Source organism: Adiantum capillus-veneris, chromosome 1 (genome assembly GCF_014529385.1).
Source record: "Adiantum capillus-veneris isolate H3 chromosome 1, ASM1452938v2, whole genome shotgun sequence".
In the NCBI taxonomy this organism is placed as follows: domain Eukaryota; kingdom Viridiplantae; phylum Streptophyta; class Polypodiopsida; order Polypodiales; family Pteridaceae; genus Adiantum; species Adiantum capillus-veneris.
The window spans coordinates 119,255,879-119,276,477 of record NC_140931.1 but is presented as its reverse complement, the minus strand read 5'-3'; the positions used below and the strand labels follow the sequence as shown (position 1 = coordinate 119,276,477).

At 43.3% G+C, this 20,599-nt stretch overlaps 1 protein-coding gene across 2 annotated transcripts in view; it reads right to left on the bottom strand.

The window, feature by feature from the left end:
• The window catches only part of LOC147465430 (uncharacterized), a 38,651-nt gene extending 19,584 nt beyond the window's left edge, over nt 1-19,067 (bottom strand). The window contains exons 1-11 of one of the 2 annotated variants that reach the window (XM_086520078.1): nt 17,521-19,067; nt 16,921-17,130; nt 16,708-16,812; nt 16,569-16,634; nt 16,328-16,492; nt 16,168-16,242; nt 15,898-16,055; nt 15,689-15,824; nt 15,552-15,621; nt 15,323-15,450; nt 15,185-15,241 (exon numbers count right to left, since the gene is read on the bottom strand). In XM_086520078.1, coding sequence (XP_086376204.1) covers nt 15,185-15,241; nt 15,323-15,450; nt 15,552-15,621; nt 15,689-15,824; nt 15,898-16,055; nt 16,168-16,242; nt 16,328-16,492; nt 16,569-16,634; nt 16,708-16,812; nt 16,921-17,130; nt 17,521-18,741 — 2,391 coding nt within the window. In that variant the 5' untranslated portion in view covers nt 18,742-19,067. The remainder of the gene's footprint in view (nt 1-15,184; nt 15,242-15,322; nt 15,451-15,551; nt 15,622-15,688; nt 15,825-15,897; nt 16,056-16,167; nt 16,243-16,327; nt 16,493-16,568; nt 16,635-16,707; nt 16,813-16,920; nt 17,131-17,520) is intronic. The other variant, XM_086520070.1, reaches the window with a different exon arrangement.
• Between the last annotated feature and the right edge of the window lie 1,532 nt (nt 19,068-20,599).

Here is a 20,599-nt window from a genome sequence, read left to right as displayed (position 1 = left end):
TCGCTTGGTCGTTAGATTTATTTGATATTTGTTTAGTAGTTTAGTCAAATTTAAGACCAATATAACTCTAAAGTCCCTATCTTGAGAATTGATTGTGGAAGTAAATTTATACCCTTTGATGAATCCAACGACGAAAACCTTCCCTAGACTCTGTGTGACATGAAACGTTTCGGGGTTTCGTGCGTTTTGGGGTTTCGAGGTTTCTAAAACGTTTCGTTTCGGGGCTCAAAGAAAGCGAAACACATGTTTCGTTTTACATGTATGTACCTATAATTATACATTGAATATACATATAAACTTACCTGTTAAAACATGTGAAATACCAAAATTTGGATGTGAGACTTGAGTCACGAGTAAACAAGGTATCGATTTTGTGAAGCGGCCTAGCTTTAAAAATCCCCAAATGGGTAGTTTAAGGTCAACTGGTCAAAAGAGGGTCAAAAAAAAAAAAAGTTGACTCGTTTCGCCCGTTTAGCCGAAACGTTTCGGCCGTTTAGCCGAAACGTTTCGGCCGTTTCGGCGTTTCGGGGTTTCAAAGGGCCGAAACGCGTTTTTATGTCACACTGCCTAGACTCCTCAACAAAATGGTATTGTGGAGAGGAGAACCAATATAATAAAGAAGACGGCACGCACTGTCTTGCATCATGTATCTTCCTCCTTCATTTTGGGATGAAGTTGTGGCTGCATCGACATATGAACTCAACTACTCTCTCACTAATGCAAAAAACTCCAGAGAAGATGTTTAGAAGTTGTAAGCCGATTGTCCCTCATCTTTGTGTTTTTGTTTATGCAACTCAATTCATGTGTCTTCAAAGAAGAGAACTTTAAATGTTGAATCCAAATATTTTGTGGTTATCTATCTTGCTTCAAAGGATTTCGGTTTTGGACTCTTTCTTTGGGTCATATTGCTCTCTCCCATGATACTCGGTTTAATGAAACTAGATTTGTCTTCATTTGAAAACAGCTTCGTCATCTCATAATGGTATTGATCCATTTCCACATGTGGAGACTGTTGAGCCTCTCCTTCACAAATACCTCTCCTACTGCCCCCCATTGGCTCCTCTTCATCGCTACATCCTCTCTTAGTATTATACATTCTTCCTCTACATCGGCTATGCCCTTTGTGTCTAGGTGATTTTGATAGTCCTACTACGTATCATGTACCAGACATGCGAAGGCCAAGGTTTGTCCTAGATGGCCTCGCATTCTACTTTGAGATTCTAGGTTTTTGGATTCTACTAGTACTTCATAAGCAGGTTTCCAGTCACCGTAGCACTCATAGTTCACAACAAATGAATTATGCTCTGATGTCACAGGTTGTTGAGCCAAATTCTGTAGAGGTGACTATGTCTCTCTTGCCTTGGCACAAGATTATGAGAGTTGAGATGTCTTCTATTGAGGACAATGATACATTAAGCTAGTTCATTTTGATAGTTCTTTAGACAAGAACGAGGTCTCTGTTGTTGCTAAACGTTATGCTCAACAGCAAGGTGGAGACTTTGAGGAGACTTTTTCTCCCACTATATTATTCACTACTGTACGTCTTGTGATTGAAAGTACTGCACCTTATGGATGGCTTGTTGCCAATATGATGACAACATTGCTCAACGACTTTTTGTGTTTTCAAGAAAAAAGGAATCTCTTTGGTGAATTCACTTATATAAAGTACCAAAACAATGTTTATGACACTTAAACTAGATTTATACCAAGCAAAAAGAAATCTCCTTGGAGTAGGATATACTCCATCAATAAAGCAGCGAATGAATGTCGAGTCTGCTTTCTTGAATGGTGATTTAGAGGAGCGTATGTGGAAATACCCCCAGTTTTGTCGCTAATGGGTGGGAGGATAATGTATACTTGTTGAAGAAGGCATTATATGGTCTTGAGCAAGATACTAGATCTGAATCTGAAAACACAGCAAGCTAACTCCTCTCCGAAAACGCAAGAAAAGCACCAAAACATGTCGAAAAAACGCTCCAAGGTCGGATCCAACACTTGAGCTTTGATACCATGTCGGAAGTGGCAGTGCAAGATGGACAAATATGGCTGAAAACAGCGACAACAAAGACACCACCTCCTGTATCTGATGGCGGACAGCAGCAACCTCCAAATGTGGAAGCTCCATGAGTAACCTTGTCATGATGATCTGCAAAAACGCCGCAGTTGGAGAGTCAACTAGGGCAAGAGAGGACACAGAAGGAGAGGGATCTGCAAAAATACAAGGGATGCAAAGAAGATGGGCGATTGGGAAACACGCTAGAGAGAGGAAAAATGCTAGAGAAAAAAACGTTGAAGAGAGAAATTCTGGAGAAAGAGAAAGACCAAAACGCTGGCTAGCTTTCTTGATGCAGAAAACGATCATACAACAAGGTGGGCACCTCCATCCCTAAAGAGGGAGTGAACTTGGTTACCAGACCTCCACGCAAACCCACGACCCAACTAAAATACAAACGGGGCCTGTAGGCAAAAATCAATGGCACGGGACATCTGGAAAAAATATGGGGCCACTAAGAGGCTGTTAAAATTGCACATCTCAAGTGAATGCCCAATGTGATCCTATTTATTTATTGTCATTTAAGTATTGTTAAACTTTTTTAACATGAGAATTGGATCGAGCAATTCAATTGCGGGATATGTAAGGACTCCCATCCCCATTGTAACAATCATTTAATTCATTGCCAAGTGTGTTGATTTAGAGACACTCTCTCTCTCTCTCTCTCTCTCTCTCTCTCTCTCTCTCTCTCTCTCTCGTCTGAATAGTATATTGATGAGATTTTTTACTATATTGAGACTACAAGGGATAGAGGGGCTGCGGGCACAATTCTTAGGTACATGGATACCTCTATTGCTTTATGCCAATGATATTGTGCCTATTTCAAACTCTCCACAAGATATGCAGAGACATTTGGATGCATTACATGCTTATGCACATGATAGTGGACTCTCCATCAACCTTGGCATAACCAAGGTGATGGTATCCAATATTATAGTGCAGTGGGTCAAGAGATCAGCACCTATTTTTATATATGGACAAGAGATACTGGAGTATGTAGACTCCTATATATAGCTTGGTCTTGTATTCAATGGACCTACTTTCTCTATGAGAGGTGTTGCAAAAGCGAGATTGTCGAGGGGATATGCAGCATTACTAGGACTAGAGAGGATATGCTCATAAATGGAATTTGAACAGCCACACACCATGTTGGCTATTTGACACTTCTATCATGCTTTATGGAGTGCAGATATGGGAGCCTAGCTAAGTGTCAAAAGAGCAACCAAAAAGGGTGAATTGGGTGATGAACTTGTCTGCACCCACGAGCAAACCTCCTCTCCAGATCAAGAAGCCAATAGACTTCCGATCTATCACGATGGATCTCCACGTACTCAAGCTCCTAGCCCGAACCGCCCATCGTACAAGCACGGGAACTCACTGCAAGCAATGACACACCGAGAGGGTGTGCACATGGCAAGGCAAGGGGAGCGCTAGCAAGAAGAAGAGGGATAGCAGGTGAAAAACGCCAGAGAGATCGATGGTGAGTAAAAACGCTAGAGAGAGGATGAGATCGCACATTGCAAAAACGCTAGCAATGAGAAAACGCTAGAGAGAGAGAGAGAGAGAGAGAGAGAGTGTGCCCAAATGTTGGAGCTCTGCAGTAATCACAACATGCCAAAAGTACAAGGGGATGGGTTGCATATATAGGCAAATAGAAAATTTGCCCTACCTACAACAGAAGCCCCCGATCTTGATAAATGGCCCTAAAATGCTAATAAGTATGTGGATGTAAACTCACTAAAGCTGACCTGACACACATATTTAGTAGCATAACTGCAGAACACTCGAGACTCTGACCCCAAGAAACACTAGGAAGGAGGGTCTCACCTCATGCCAGCCTACCAGGTGAGCAACATCGTGGAGTGCATCGTCGAGGACAAGTACGTCTATCTCAGATACGGTCACGCACAACCACAAAACAGCCCTCACTCCCTAATCTGCTCTTGGGAGATACTGAAGCCACCATCAGACAAGAATCTAAACTCTAACACCCCCTCTCAACCTCTTCACTGTCAGAGGATCTATTTCCTTCATCGCTGTCAACATCAAAGCATAGTTCACCTGTAATAAAGTCCCATCTACCTTAGCAAGTCGAAGTCGTTGAGATCGTCGTGTAGTACCAGCTTCATGCCAATTGGTGGAAAATCTGACGTTGCTAAATCTCGCAAAGTCTCCAATAGCCACTTCGGCAACTTGTCTGACTTGCTCCCCGTAGGAGGAGCTACTAGTATATCTGGCTCTAACTCTGCATTGTGATGAGAACCGCTATCATGTGCATCATCTGGAATGGGTGCATTCTCCTCTGAATCCACCCTTAGGCAATCTCCTCTGAATGCCTAAGGGACAAATAGGAAAAGAGGGTTCATTAAGAGGAAAAACAAAATCTCCACCCCAAGTATCGACAAATCAAGGGTCATCGTGGAAGACCAAGGAACAGTAGGCCCCTCTGAAGTAAGAGCTCGTCGAAGACAACATCATGGCTGAGTACAACATCCTTCTTCTCTGGATCATAAAGTCGATATCCCTCAGAAAGAGAGTTGTAACCGACAAAATACGTTCTCTTGGACTTGGGGTCAAACTTCCCCCTTTGCTCCTTCGGCACATGGACATATGCATCACTCCCATAGGTCCGAAAATGGGAGACGTCGAGCTTCTTACCAAAATAGGCTTCGAACGGGGTCTTCCCAGGAACTGAAGAGGTTGGAGATCGGTTTATGGTATGAACTACCATCGCAACTACCTCTGTCCATAAAGACTTTGGCAAGTCTTGATGCTCAAGCATGGTCCGTTTTTGGCAAGTCTCGATGTTCAGGCATGGTCCGTGCCATTTCTACCACTGTCCTATTCTTCCACTCCATAACTCCATTCTCTAAAGGTGATCTGATATTCGCAAGCTCTCGCTTGATGCCATTGCATACACAAAACTAAATGAATACATTGGAGGTAAACTCCCCGCCTTTGTCCGATCGAATTGTCTTCAACTTGATTGCTTTCCTTCTCCACAAGAGAACGCCAATCCTTGAAGAGGTCAAATGTCTCATACTTGTGTTGTAGAAAGTATACCCAAGGAAAGCGGCTGAAATCATCCACTAGTAACATGAAATAGAGAGCCTTGCCGAGGGAAGGTGTTTGCATAGGTCAATGTGAACCAACTCCCAAATGGCCATGGCTTAGCATGTAGCAAGCCTTTGAATAGATTGTCAATGTTTCTTCCCACGAATGCAAGTGCATTTCCCATGCTTACTCCCAACATCTAGTAAGCTTGTAAGCATCTGCTCACGAAAAGCAAGCCGAAGAGCATCATTGTTCAAATGACCAAATCAGTAATGCCAAAGCAAGTTAGTATTCACTTGGCCGCTCGTAATCAATGAAGAATAGAAGTTGGTGTACCGAGAAGGCAATTGGGCCAAAAGATGGAAGGCCATATCCTTTGTACTGATAAGCTTTCCCATAAGAAGTATCTCTTGTTGAAGCTCCTGCATTTTGTTGATGTGATCCCGCATGGAAGAGTGCTTCGCATCCAGGGTCCTCAACCACACCTCGAGGGCTATCCGCTTCATTGGAGAAACTCGATCATAAAGTGAAGAAAGCCGATCCCAAATCAACTTCGCATCTTTCACCAATCGTATGTGACTAATAATTGATGGTGTATTGTTGAGGATAATGAAAGACCGGATTCGAGCATTGACACGCTCCCATAACTTTGCTCCCGCAGGGTCCTTTGGCTTTTGAAAGTTGCCTGAGACAAAACCTCCAAGCTCGTAAGAGTCAAAGACTGCCATCATGGTAGCTTTCCAAATGGCATACTTATCTCCATTCAATTGTCGATCCTAGGGAAAGGTAGGGAGGGTAGCTACCTTGATTGGTTGATCACCTACACCGGAGTAGAACTGGGATCAATCTCCCCACTCCTAGTTCACGGGTGGTTCATTACCATCGTTGGTCGCACCCACATTGTGTACTTCCTCATCACGGGCTGAATTTGTGTCAGAATAATCCATGGTGTTGGAGAATTTGGGCATGTGATGAGGCTAGGTCGAAGTAGAAGAGAGGAAATCTTCAAATCTGTCCACTTCAGCCGAAATTAACCCCAAATAAGTGAAAAACGCAGAAAAACTAGTAAACCGCCTCTTTTCGTCGCGGAAATTCAGCACCAAATACTCACACAAATCACCAATTTGATTCAAGAGCACGCCATGGCTCTGATACCATGCCAAAGGTGAACAGGAATTTGGAAAAGGGTGAATCCGGTAATGAACTTGTTTGCAACCATAAGCAAACCTCCTCTCCAGATGTCACAAATTGCTGACGTGTCAAGTCACTGAAAAACGGAGCCATCGGCCGAGGAGCCTAAACCCTTAAGTGAAGAAGCAGGATAACGGATTTTTGCAATTCTTGCTGGCCTACTGAGGTGGCAAATTGTACGGATTTCCGGATTTCGCGATGGCATGCTGATGTGGCAGCCTGTACGGATTTCCGGGATTTGCATTGTTGACATGGCAGTTATACGGATTTTTGTAAATCATGTTGGCAGCTTTTAGGCATCTGCTTTTGGACCAGATGCTTTTGAGTTTGAAGGTTTTTCATGTAAACTGCTTTTAATGGCCAAGGGCCTTTAAATATGAGGCTAGGGCTCATTCTCTGACACACTTCTGGGAGGAGGTGCAGAGCGTGGAGTACCTGCTTGTACTGTGTTGATGCAATATAAAGAAATACAGAAAGGGGCGCCAAGGTTTGGGGCCAATACTCTCTGGGATGGAGTTCCGCTACTCCGTGTCATGTATCGTCTCTTTCTCTCTTTCAGTTCAGTTGTTATTGAAGTGCTAAAAGTTTGTTCAGTCTGTTCTCTTCTATTGGCACGTGGTGCCCGTCTTGTGACACCAAACCGGGCACCCAATAGATCTCGGGTTTGTGGAGATGTATTACTAGGGTCCCAACTGGTAAATTTCTTCACTCAAGAGGAGTGGCCTTCTCGAGATGTGTTTGTTGCGGAGCCGATACTAAGAATATTCCACATTTATTGTGGTGTTTTCCTCACATGCAGCGGTATGTGGATTACATCTCTACATGTCTTCACAATCGTTTTCCTAGGATACGTTTTGGCCGATAGTTTTGGAATTTTTGGAGTGCTTCCACCGTTGACTCGGCCATAAGCATACTTTTTTTATTGGATTAGATTCTGGATGCTTGGACGGTTTAAAAAGCATGTAATTATCTCATGTTCGAACAGGTTCAGATGGACTATGTATTCTTCTCCCAAACCTCCCTTCAACAGTCTCTTAAATTTTCTCGGGATTTGGATGAGCTCTCCCCTCTTCACTATGAGTTCTGCTTTGATTGTTTTTTATTTACTGCTTGTAATGCTCATAGCAGCTATAATACGCGTACTTTATTTAGAATACGGGACATCCCATATTGAAACGTGCAGCACGTCTCGTAACGTTTTCTATTCTAGCGTTTTTTTGCTCAAAACGTATTCTATTCTAATGTCTTTTGCTAGTTGATTAAGTGTGTTTTAGAGCTTCATGGTGCTTGTTTATGTATGCTATGATTAAACATTGAAGAGTCATTGAGGAGGTGCATGAACTACTTCATTTGTCCTTATTAAAGTATCAACTTTAAAAAAGTTCGCGTATTTTATTTTTTATTTTGAAAAATACGTCTAGTACGCGTATTGTACACTGTGTATTAAACATCCCGTCCTGTACCATGGCCGCTATGGTAATGATTTCCATGGGTTTTCCTCGTTTTGAGGTTTCCCATAGTAAATCAAATGATATTACTAAAAAAAGGGTGTGTATGTGTGTGTGTGTGTGTGAGAGAGAGAGAGAGAGAGAGAGAAAGAGAGAGAAAGTGAGTGTATCATGTTTAATGAGCTCAAGACTTGATTTTGTGTGTGTATGCGCATGCGGGTGGGTGGGTGTGTGTATGTCTGTGTGGGAGCTCTATTTTTGGTGCGTTTGTATGTAGCTATTTAAATCTTACTTAATAAGACATAATTGAACTTTTACATTCAAAAGACAACTAGCCAAGAAACAATGCACTGATTTGTACAAAAATAGCTCAATATCAGAATTATCTAAGTACAATGACTGTAAGAAAGAGGTCCTCTTTTAGTGGGGTTGGTAGTAAAAAAAACTTCCCCGTTCTTCAGTGGATATTTCATAATAGTAATGTTGCTTGCCAAAGAAAAGAAACCCTCCAAGATAAGATAGAGTCCTTACCTGCATCCATCCAAACAACAATTCAGTTAGCCTTGGATGTGTTTTACAGGTATTAATGGACCATATCATTTGTTATCCATGTCCATCTTATCGGTTTTAGTTACTTTAGACAAGCTAAGTTATTTAGAACTGGTATTTTTAGCAATCTTTTCTTATTCTTTCACAAAATGAGCGTTTATAATGTACTTTCTTACATGGTGAAGTCCATTAAGAGTCAAAACTATTTCGAGATCCATAGCTCAATAACCATATACTTACCTTCAGAATTAAAACAAATGGTATCAAAGGTACTCCTTTAGCTAAGGAGATGTGAAATCCGACTTACTTTTTGTCTACCAATGGTACCAAATGAGGGTGATACCTACCTCACTTTTTTTTAAACAAACCACCAATAAGATGCTAGCATAACCGGTTAGCAAGACTGCTAGGTATACTCTTTTTCGAGCTTCTATTGAAGCCAAAAAAACTGCCATATACTTAGCTTCACCAATCGTTTGAACAGAGAACCATTTCATAAACCATAAGCAAACCCAAAACGTTGGGTTATATCCAACTTTATTTTCAAATATAGATGATGATCCTTTCCTCAGAATGTGAGCAAGCACCGTGATAAAGAGTACTTAGTGCCTCAGTTTTGCTATAAAATCTAGGAGTCACCTCTTTTTTTTTTTAAAAACCAGTTATGCCGATACTAGGGAATGTGAGAACCCACAGTAAAGCAAATTTAAACAGCGCCTTAGTTATTAGAACCCCATTTTTCTGAGAAAAAAAACCAGTCATGCCGAAATTAGGTACAACATGCAGATGGTGATGCCCTGCAGTGGTTTGAAAGGAAACCCATCTATAATATCATATCGCAGCTTTTCAGCCTTGCTGCACATAGTGCCTTTCCAAAAGAATAGCAAAAAAAGCCTATCTACCAATGTATGCCAAATCATTCCAGCCAATTCCTCTTTTAATGGCCTAACAAGTGCCAACTATACATAGTATGAAGAGCCGATAGGCCCCGACAGTTTACCAAATTAATCAGCATCGTTGTTTTACCAAAAAAAATACATAGTAGAGAGATGTATGTGTTGCATGCAGTCTCTTTCCAGAAAACCAATAGGCAGAAACCCCTCGACTGTAATCCAACAGTGGATATCAACTACTTTTAGCAACCAACTCCTATGCAAATATCTTGATGTAGCTGATGTTTAAGAACAGCCAATAAGCCAAACCACCCATCATGCTTCCATCCACATACCCCTATACACACATACATCCTGCCTCATATAAACACCTATTCATTTAAGCATAGGTGAAGTACTTCGGTTGCTTTTTATAGATCCATTTTCAAAAAAGCCTGTGGCAAGACCCGGCTATTATGCAGAAAAAACAGTGCGGAAAAAACCAGTATATAGTATTCTCCTGCACATGGATTAACAAAACATCCTTTCCTATGATCATATGCAGTTAATGAGTTCGACAGTTCCTAGTTACTTTCCACACAAAGCAGCAGAACAACCATTAATCACCAATATATGCCATGGTATTACCTCTATTCCTTTTCATTGCCCGGCTCAAGAGGAGCCAGTCAATCCCATTATGTAAAGACAGTCGGTCTCTGACAGTAAATCATAGAGGAAGCAAACGAGAGTTTAGGTAGACCACAATACCTGAGGAGTTTGAGCTGCAAGCTCCATAGCTTTAGGAAGTTCAAGTACTAACGACACAGAGCGGGATAACCACAACCAGAAACTAAATCTCAAGCTAAGTGAGGGCTAAGGAGTGCCCTCACCTTAGTATTTATAGGTTGGTTTGCATGCCTCCTGAGCGCCTGAAGTGAAAGAGCAGAGCCGCCCCTTGCTGTGAGAGCCCCTCAGGCGTCAGAAGATATTATTGCCTGGGGAGACAACGCCAGTACATGGTCAGAGGGTGGAAGGAGCCGCCTTCCCTTTGTGATGATAGCTGAGGATTTCTTCTTGCTCTTTTACAAAAGAGTCCTTATATATTTTGTCCATATCAAAAAGAGTCGGTGGCACAGTGAAATAATGAGGGCCCTATTTTTCCAATTGGGGGGGGGGGGGGGGGGGGAGGAAAGGGGGTTTTTATGGAAAAAACCCTATAGGAGGACAAAATTAACTCCATAGTATTACCACAGTGTGTGTGTGTGCGTGCATGCGCATGCGCGTGCGTTAGTGCACGCACGAGTGCGTGTGTGTGGGTGAGTGAATTTGTGTGGCTAGGTAGCAGCCTTTGTGTGCAGGTTTCAACACGCCCCTGTTGCTTTTTCATCTAAAGGATGCTTGCTTAGCTCTATGTGTGTGTGTGTGTGTGTGTGTGTGTGTGTGTGTGTGTGTGTGTGTGTGTGTGTGTGTGTGTATTTCTTCGCATCAGTAGTTCGTCAGAAACGAGGATTTTCCACTTCGCATTTGTACAAAGATTGAAAGTCAGTTGTATGACAGATTCTGTATCGCCTACCCCTTGGCTCTTACAAGCGCAAGAAAATGGTTGCAAAGTCCTCGGAAATGGGCGAAATCCAAGGTTGCTTGCTCTAGGATTTTGAGGATGCAAGGAATTCTTGGAAGTTGGGAGGGTCAAGAACCCCCCACGGAGGTGCTTATTCCAGTTCAAGCCCTCATGGACCCAGTGGCCCAATATGCTCTCAATGTGGTCATTTTGTATTTCCCGAGCAAGATGCGTTGACATATCCTAGACTCCGGTGGTATCCCTCTGAATCTACCCGTCTCAATCTCCAGCTGGTGTGAGGATGTGCGAATCTGACCAATAGCACATCGCAGACCATGAGACAAATGAGTGTCCATGTAGCTCGGACGAGTCACAAACCCATCTCCCGTAAGTTGGAGAAGGTGCTCTTTGTAGAAAGCCATCTTCGTGCCCAACTCCAGCATCGGCTCTACCCATGTCCTCCTAGTGTCCAACTATATAAGATCCTGACAAATGAGTCTAGTGATCTCCGTCCGTGTGACTAGCAGGGAGGGTGCATCCAAGGAATATTGAAAAGGAGGCAATCTATCAATGCTGAGACCATGCCTCTGAAACCATGAGGTCATCTGTGCATACCAACATGATGCGTCTCCTTGCATTGCTAACTGTCTAGAGGACTCGAGCCAATCTAGTATATCTGCCTCTATGTGTATCCCATAGACTGTGCATAAAGGACACTGATTGGTAAGAGCCTCAATCTCTATAGGAGGGGTGGCTACCTCCCCTCGAATAATCGCATGTGGTACGGAGGCCTTTGCTCTAATCATCCGGGATATCATAAATACCAAGGGTCTCTCCATGTTCCTCCAACTGTCATGATTCACAGATGGTCCCAAACCTGGACCCCATAAAGCATAGCTGAAGCAACCAAAGTATCAAAGAGCCATAGCTTTGTTCGTGGTTCTTAAAACTGAACCTGCGAACACATCCTCTCTAGCCCTCCCAATGCCACATAGGCTATGGACAATCTAGTCTCTGCTGCTCTCCTCAGAGTAAACCTTGGTCCCGTGAATACCACCCCCAGAGAGAGAGAGAGAGAGAGAGAGAAATGAAATGATATATTAACGTCTTCAAAAGGCCAAAATGACCTATGAGACCATCAAATACAAAGTGGTGAATCTAATACAATGTCTGAGGTACAAGTACAAAAAGTACTGAAAGTAAAAAATGAAAACTGAAATGAAGTGTGAAATGTGAATTGTGAAGAGTGAAGTGTGAAATGTGAAATGTGAAAATGTAGAATAGGCCCTCAATGACAATCTGGGTGTCGTGCTAGAATGCCTCTGATCCTCTGCTGGAGTCTCCGTCGATGCAGTGTGCTCCTGTGTCGGTCGTGGTCGTCTCGATCTCCCGAGCTCAATCGCCCTGTCAATGAGGGTGCCTCTGGTATGAATGCGGGTACAACCCTATGCTGGTGGTTGGTCTCTTGGCTCCCTCGATCCAACGAAATCTGTGATCTGTCTCTGTGACTATCGTACTCCATGTCTCCCCAACAGACTGTCTCTATGTCGGTGTAGCTCAAGTAGATATAAGCCAAGGCATCTCTGATCCTGATACCTCATGATTCTATCTAGGGGTCCAAAACCCTCCCTAAATAAGCAATGGAAGCGCCCTCGTATCTCATAATACACAGTGCAGTGGCATATGTAGTGTAGCTCTGTCTCTGGCTCTCTACCACATAGTTGACATATCCTAGACTCTTGTGGTATCCCTCTGAATCTACCCGTCTCAATCTCCAGTTGGTGTGAGGATGTGCGAATCTGACCAATAGCACATCGCAGACCATGAGATAAATGAGTGTCCATGTAGTTCGGACGAGTCACAAACCCATCCCCTGAAAGTTGGAAAAGGTGCTCTTTGTAGAAAGCCATCTTCGTGCCCAACTCCTGTATCGGCTCTACCCATGTCCTCCTGGTGTCCAGCTGTATAAGATCCTGACGAATGAGTCTAGTGATCTCCGTCCGTGTGACTGGCAGGGAGGGTGCATCCAGGGAATACTGAAAGGGAGGCAATCTATCCATGCTGAAACCATGCCTTTGAAACCATGAGGTCATCTGTGCATACCAACATGATGCATCTCCCTGCATCGCTAACTGTCTAGAGGACTCAAGAGCCAGTCTAGTATATCTGCCTCTATGTGTATCCCATAGACTGTGCATAAAGGACACTGATCTGGTAAGAGCCTCAATCTCTATAGGAGGGACGGCTACCTCCGCTCGAATAATCGCATGTGGTACAGAGGCCTTGGCTCTAATCATCCGGGATATCATAAATACCAAGGGTCTCTCCATGTTCCTCCAACTGTCATGATTCACAGATGGTCCCCAAACTTGGACCCCATAAAGCATAGCTGAAGCAACCAAAGTATCAAAGAGCCATAGTTTTGTTCGTGGTTCTTGAAACTGAACCTGCGAACACATCCTCTTTAGCCCTCCTAATGCCGCATAGGCTCTGGATAGTCTAGTCTCTGCTGCTCTCCTCAGGGTAAACCTCGGTCCCCTGAATACCACCCCTAGATAAGTATATTCATCTGTGTACTCCACAGTGTCCTGGCCATATACGAGTTTAGGTGCCGATCTCTTGACCCACTGTGGTGTGGTGTTAAACACCATAACCTTGGTTATACCAAGGTTCACAGACAATCCAGTATCCTCTGCAAAGTTGTGCAATGCATCCAAATGTCTTTGCATGCCCTCTGGCGACTCTGACATTAACACAATATCATCAGCATATAATAATAAAGGGATCCATGTCCCTGCCAGCTGAGCGCCTCTGTCACCCTCTCTGTCAATGTAGTCAGAGACCTCATCTACATACTTACCAAAAAGTGTAGGGGACAAAGGACACCTCTGTTTCACTCCAATAGTGGAATGAACAATGTCAGAAATCCCCTCAGGAGTGCGTACCTGGCCAGTCACTGAGCCGTATAAAGCCATGATCCCCCATATGATCTCTGTGGGTACTCCCAACTTCAGTAGCCTGTGCATCAATCTGGCCCTCGGCACTGTGTCAAATGCCTTGCGGAAGTCCACAAAGCAACAATACATCCGTCTCCCATGTGCCCGACCCTCTTCAATAATGGCTCTGAGTGTAAGAATATGGTCCAAAGTGGAGAAACCCCTCCTGAATCCAGCCTGCCCTGCTGCTCGTATGCCCTCACTTTTTGCCCATTTACTCAGTTGTTGTTCAAGACTGGATGCATACAACCATGCCAATGTATGCCCTATCATAATAGTACGATACTTCCCTGGTACCGTGGGGTCCCCTGCCTTGAAAAGAGGTACAATAGTAGATAATCTCCAGGACTCGGGTAGTCCCTCACACATGACACGGTTAAACAACCGCGCAAGAACCTCTGACAGTAAATCTCTAGCATGTATCAAGTGCTCTGCCACCAAACCATCATGATCATATGCTCTCCTAGTCCTCATCCTGTCAATGGCCTTCTTCACCATCTCAGTGGTAAAGAAGTTACCAGTGGCTGGACATGGCTCTAGAGGGTCTGGTAATGGTGGTTGCCCAGGTACTGTATATAATGATGTTGCATATTGACCCCAAATCTCGGGAGAGGTAATCACTGGAGGAGGCGAGTGCTCATGGAAGAGACGCCAGGCCTCACCGGGATCTCGGCTCAAAAAGAGCTGATACAAATCACGTTCCATCTGGGCTAAAAAGGCCCGCTTCTTCCATCGCAGTAAATGCCGAAGGGCAATCCGAGACTGTCTATATGTAATGACTCTATCTAGGGGTCCAAAACCCTCCCTGAATAAGCAATGGAAGCGCCCTCGTATCTCATAATACGAGAGAGAGAGAGAGAGAGAGAGAGAGAGAGAGAGAGGAAGGAAGGAAGGTTTATTACCCTCAATCATCTTCTAAACGCTGGAAGTCGGCCAATGAGATAGATCATTATAGATGAGTATGTACTCTCAGTATCCAATAAAATGACATAAGGCACAATATTAACGCTCTACTAGAAAAAAACCCCAAGGTGTGAGGTGAGGGTGGCATAAACATGGGTGGGGGTGGGTGATGATGAAGGGATGGAGCTCTAGGTAGATCTAGCTGTAAGCAAAATATATGCTTAGGGAATACAAAATGCAATCAGACTATCTAGAGAATAACTGTGGACTTGATACACATTAGTGATAGATGCATAAGCACAGGTTCAACAATAATTCACTCCTCGAAGTAGTCACATAGAACAGTACACGGACATTATACGCAGGTTTCATAGGTTAATTCATTGAGACTCCTCTTCTTGGTTAAATGTATCTACTCATAAGCTGACTCAATAGCTCCACTACATTTTAAACTCTCTTCAACAAACTTTAATATATCCCCCACCTACTTTGTTTGTCAAATTTTGTTTGTTTTTTAAGCAAATTTTAACCAATAAAAAAGTAGGTAACCAGCAAACCTGTATGCATTCATTAATTGACTCCAACATGCTCGAAAGAACTTCAGTTTCAGGCTCCTGAATATCAAACTATCAAATTTTAATAAGCTATAAACCAGTCTACAACAGACAGCAAAATCCTTCTGGTAGATCTCAGACCTTGTGCAAGGCCTCAACCAATGCAGGGATGATATAATTAGCAAGTTGCTTCAAATAAGATTCATCCCTTCCTATAGCAACACCCTTTTCAAATGCCAGTTTCACAGCCCGCAACAGCTCCGGCATAGCTGGAGAATGAAAGAAATACAAACACTAAGGACTTTATTATCCAGTAAAAAGCCCGAAAGACAATAAGAATGGAAAATGTGGTCCCTTTCTAGCAATCCACCTGATACCGAAGCCTTTCGAACTTCTTCATGAAAATAGAATTTCAGTAAGGGCACCAGGATGGAGGCAACCTGCGAGGCAAAAGAGTTAAAAGTTGTAGGAAAACATGAAGCAGTCTTTTGATTGACTGTGTATTACCTGGTCAACCCACGGATAAAAGCCTTCTTTTAGCTCAACTGCATAACAACAAAGCATATTGCAAGCTGTCGCCTTTTCCTCCAAGACACTAGTCCGTATCCCAATCTTCTTATCGCCAATTGTAATCGTCTCGACGCTGAGCGAACATAGTTTTCAGATTATGAAGTTCAAAAGTCAAATGAACGCTTCTTGATATTTATAGCATTAACCTTTCATCATCAGAGTCAATGGCATCATTCCCCGAGTCATCTGCATCTGTAATTGTCACATCAGGCTTCAGTTGAGCAGATTGTAGCAGCGGTGGCATAACAATTGACATGTAAGGCTGGAAATCCTGGCCCAGACACTTGCACAGCCTTGCCCATGCCTGTACAGGAATACTTAAATGAGAGACGACCAATGATTTACATTAACCACCATAATCAAAAAGTGAAAAACAGCCAAAGAGCTTAATGTGATAATATAATGCATGCAGGAACCTGGAGCATGTAGCTTGTGATGGGATCATCATCTTCTAGCTGAGCTCCTTGCAGGTTCATGAGCACCTCCATGACCTGCACTTCAGGAAACCACCTTAGCCTCTAACTGAGCCTACTGGGTATCTTACAACTTTCAGTGAGATTTAAATTAAACTGGTACCTGCTTAGCATCCTGACCAAATTTTTCTTTACCGACAGCCATTCCCACTAAGCTTATACACTCCATAGATTTTGCCCTCAGCATTCTATTTGGCTTGTCAGTTGCATTCAGTAAAATTGCTTTGAGGTATGGCATTACAGTATCATAATACACTTGGAAACTTGTCTGGCAAAGCATGGCAAACCCATTAAAGCTGTCAAAATGTGTTGCTTGAGGAACAAAGTTTCTGATGTTAGCCTACCTGTGTGGAGTCAGCGACAGAGGCTAGAGCTGTCAACACCCCTTCTTGAACCATACGCTTCCCACTCTAAAAGAGTACATGAAAAAATGAGAATTATTGGCGACACTCAATCAAAAAATTAGAGACCAAACATACTTACCTGTAACAGAACAAGGAGCTTGTTAACGAGTACATCCAAGTAGGGTGTCAATATTTCAGGTGTACAACTTTCGCTAAAGTTTAGAATGGCAGCTGCAGCATGAGCCTGTCTCGAAAGTAAAACAACTTCAATCAATCGATTGAACACATGGAGACATGCTGCAAGACATACCCTACCTGTACTCTTGGACTATGAAAGTCATCCATACCCTACCTGTACTCTTGGACTATGGAAGTCATCCATAGCTCCCACAAGCGCTGGTAAAACACGCTGGTGATAATTCTCTTGCAATTCTGGACCAAGATCAGTAGAGAGCTGCCCAATAGCATTTATTGCTGCCCATCTCACTCGAGGATGAGAATCTTGAAAGGCAGTTAGAACCATATTTACAACTGGTTCAAGATTCATAGTCTTAACCATGACCTACATAAAAGTCAATTGAGAATTAATGCATAAGAATCACATGAGAAGCAAGTAAAATATGATCATCTAGAAATTGTAGGATTCCCAAGTTCATCCATATACTGAAAAGTCTCCTTACTAAGACACATGATACGAAACACATTTGATGTGTACATGAAGAAGTCAAAGGACCACAACTGGATATTTTATTGAGGGACACTGGACCTCTTGACGTAGATTTGTTCCACCATCACACTACACTATCTAAAGATGTATATGGACTACAAAAATATATCCCAAACACATCAAGGGCTTTCAACAAGACAAACTATCTTTCACAAGTTACTAGAACATAAATCTGCTATTAGTAGTGGGTTTAACAAAACATACAAGCCAGACAAAGCATACTACCTTGGAACAGCCCTCTGCAATCTGAGCGAGAGAGATTAAAGCTGCATGCCGCTTCCTCCAATCTTGATCCGATATATATGGAGGTAGCAATTCAGAGGCAACAGGTAAAATGGTATTGCCTCCCAGTGAATTGGCAAGGCGATCCAAACACTCTTGCCCAATTTCGTAATTGCTGCTCTCACCAGCATTTTCATCTTCAGTTTCAGCAGAATGCCAAGCAGAATCGTCCTCGAGGTCCAGGAGCATCTTAAGAAGAATTGCAAAAAGTTTTCCAATGAATTGAGGCAACTTGCGCATCATACCAGGAGCTCTCTCCCTGGCTTCAGCCAGAGTGATCAAGAATTCCACTGCAAGGTGACGAGTGGCATCCTCAAGCCCATCTGCATCTGCAATCTGCAGCATACTGCCTACAACTTCCACTAACTGTTTCCTCAAGAACCGTGGTTCAGTACCAGCTACATCAATGAACATCTCTAAAGCCTCTTGGGCGGTGGCCTCTTCATGAAGATCGAGAGCTTGAGTGAGGGTCTGCATCATCCCTGGCAAGAGATCTTGAAAACATTCTCGATCCTGAGGAGTTTCAAGTGTCTGGACAAAACTGGAAGTTGCCCGAAGAGCTGCAAGCCTTACATCACCCGGCATTGATGGAGCCAACGTCTGCTGAAATACAGCATGAAGAGTTGGTAGATGAGGATGGAGTTGAGGACCCATATATTGCGCCAATTGCCCAAAGATCATCAAAGCACTCTCTTTCCATTGACTTGTATCTGAACTCACACACTGGAAAAGGAATGGAAGAAGCTCATTCCACTGGCTGTCCTCAGCAATACTGGCTGCAACCTCCGCGACAGTATCACAAAGCTTCTTTGTGACTCCCTTCACTTGCTCTTGTTGAACACAGAGAAGAAGCTGTTCTTTAACAGACGCCTGTGTTTGAGAGGAAAGCTGAGGCCAGATCACCAGCTGCTTGCGCACCAAAACTGCAGCCATGGAGCGGGCCTCAACTGCCTGAGAGAATCTAAGGGTGTGCACCAGCTTCAAAACCAGTGTATCTCCATGTCGAGTGCGACAAATGTTGAAGAGCTGTTCAGCATGACCACGAGCCTCATTGCCAGCGCTCATGAGCTGGGCAATGAGAGACTCAAAAGGAGCAGGGTCCGGACCAAGCAAGGAGGCGATCTGCGCATCAAGGGCATGCTGATCGAGCCCAGAGACAGCCATTGCGCAGACACCACTGCAGCAACAGAATTATAGCTGCAAAATTGATATCCAGCTGCCGAAGAAGCTCTCAAGGGATTTGGCTCTTGAATTGAGCAGAAAAATCAATAAGATGGTGGGTTTTACCGGGTTGGGCCTGATGCAGACGAGCCCCAATTGCATAGGAGCAAGCCCGATGAGGAGGATCTGCGTAAGGAACTAAAGGGGCCAAAGGAGAATCGCCAGCTCCTTCTTATATTTTTGTTGGTTTTTTTGGACTTGTCGGAGGCAAGTGAGGAGTATGATGGATAGAATGGTGAAGCAGGCTTTTCTCTTTCCCGCCTTCGCTGCTCTCCAACTTTGGGTGAGGGTTCACACATTGGCTTGGCCTATATTCTGCACGTGCTATTCTAAGGTTCTAACTCTAAGGGTCCAAGTTGACTTGAGAAGAAGAAGAAGAAGAAGACAACTTTTAATGTCCTAGGGAGAGACCTCTTAGATCAACCCCATGAGTTTTGAACTCGAGACGTAAGAATTTGCAAGTGCTCCACAGCCTCCCATTCACATTATGCCAAAAGTCACAAATCGTAAAATCTAAAACAATATCGTGCAGCCATATAAGGTTGGATTCACATTGCGCGGCGGAAGAGGTGAGCTTTGCCTGCAAGCCAATCAGAACCTCTCTCTCTCGCTACCATGTTCGCATAAGGCGGCGAAAGTTGTTGACCAGGCAGCCACGTCAAGTAAGAGATTCCCTTTTTCTCTTCCACCCTGCCATGTTTTTCTTTCGAACCCCACCCCCCTCGCCCGTGAGCACTTCCACCCTGACGCCTTTCTTCTCCAACCAATGGAGCATTGCCATGCAAGCAAAGGGAGCATCTATGGCTATCGCCTTGTGTGAACACTAGGGCGGCGAAAGAGCTAAGCACCCATGTGTTCCGCCTAGAAGTGGTGCAAGGGTGCTTTTCTTCCACCTCTCCAATGTGAACCCAGCCTAAGCAGAGAGTTCGTTGTGAAACCATTTGCCAGCTGCAATGGGCAACACAAAGAAAAGGCACGAGCCTCGTTTTTAAGGAAGGAGTGTCGCCCATGTTTTGGTAGGTCCAAAAATGAAAGGTGGAGTCTTGAACTAGTACATACGCCACAACTAGTGCACACATTGCAGGCTCTTGTCCTTATAGTTTAAACAATGCTTTATGTTACGAACATGAGTGGATATTGTCGCCGCTATTTGTCACACCCCAATACTCTTGCCATTAGTAGTAACAAACCCATTTTAGCCTAAAATCTATCCTTTCATTTATGGAAAATTGCCAATATGCCCTTAAAATTTGGGGAAATTCCCAAAATACCCCACATTTCAAAAATTTCCAAAATATCGTTGCATCAATTTTCTGTGGTTTTCTCTAAAATTTGCATAGTTTAGTCTGAGATCTATCACAAATGAGTCACGATTAGAGGCATTTGTGTCTACCTCAATGCCATCAGAAATCCTACATCTATTATCTTCAGTTGAGGGAAAACTAATTTTCCTATGAATCTTTGCAAAATAGAAAGTGTTTGGAGATTGTTTGCAACAATAACAAGGGGTGTTTTGGGAATTTTTTGCAAAATATGAGTGGTATCCTAGGAATTTTTGTAATTTTTGAGGGGTATTTTGGGAATTTTCCCAAATTTCATGGTATTATGGTAATTTTCCCTTTTATATATTTCATGGTTTCCAAAGCACTTACAAAAGAGAAAATAAAGAGAAGAGCGTCGGTGTCTAGTAAGAACCATCCTTGTAAGAAAATAAGAGATTATTTTTAACTTTAATCAACTGAAAATATTGTTCCTCCATAGCAAGCCCCGAAAGAGCAAGAGAGAGATAAGACACAAAGAG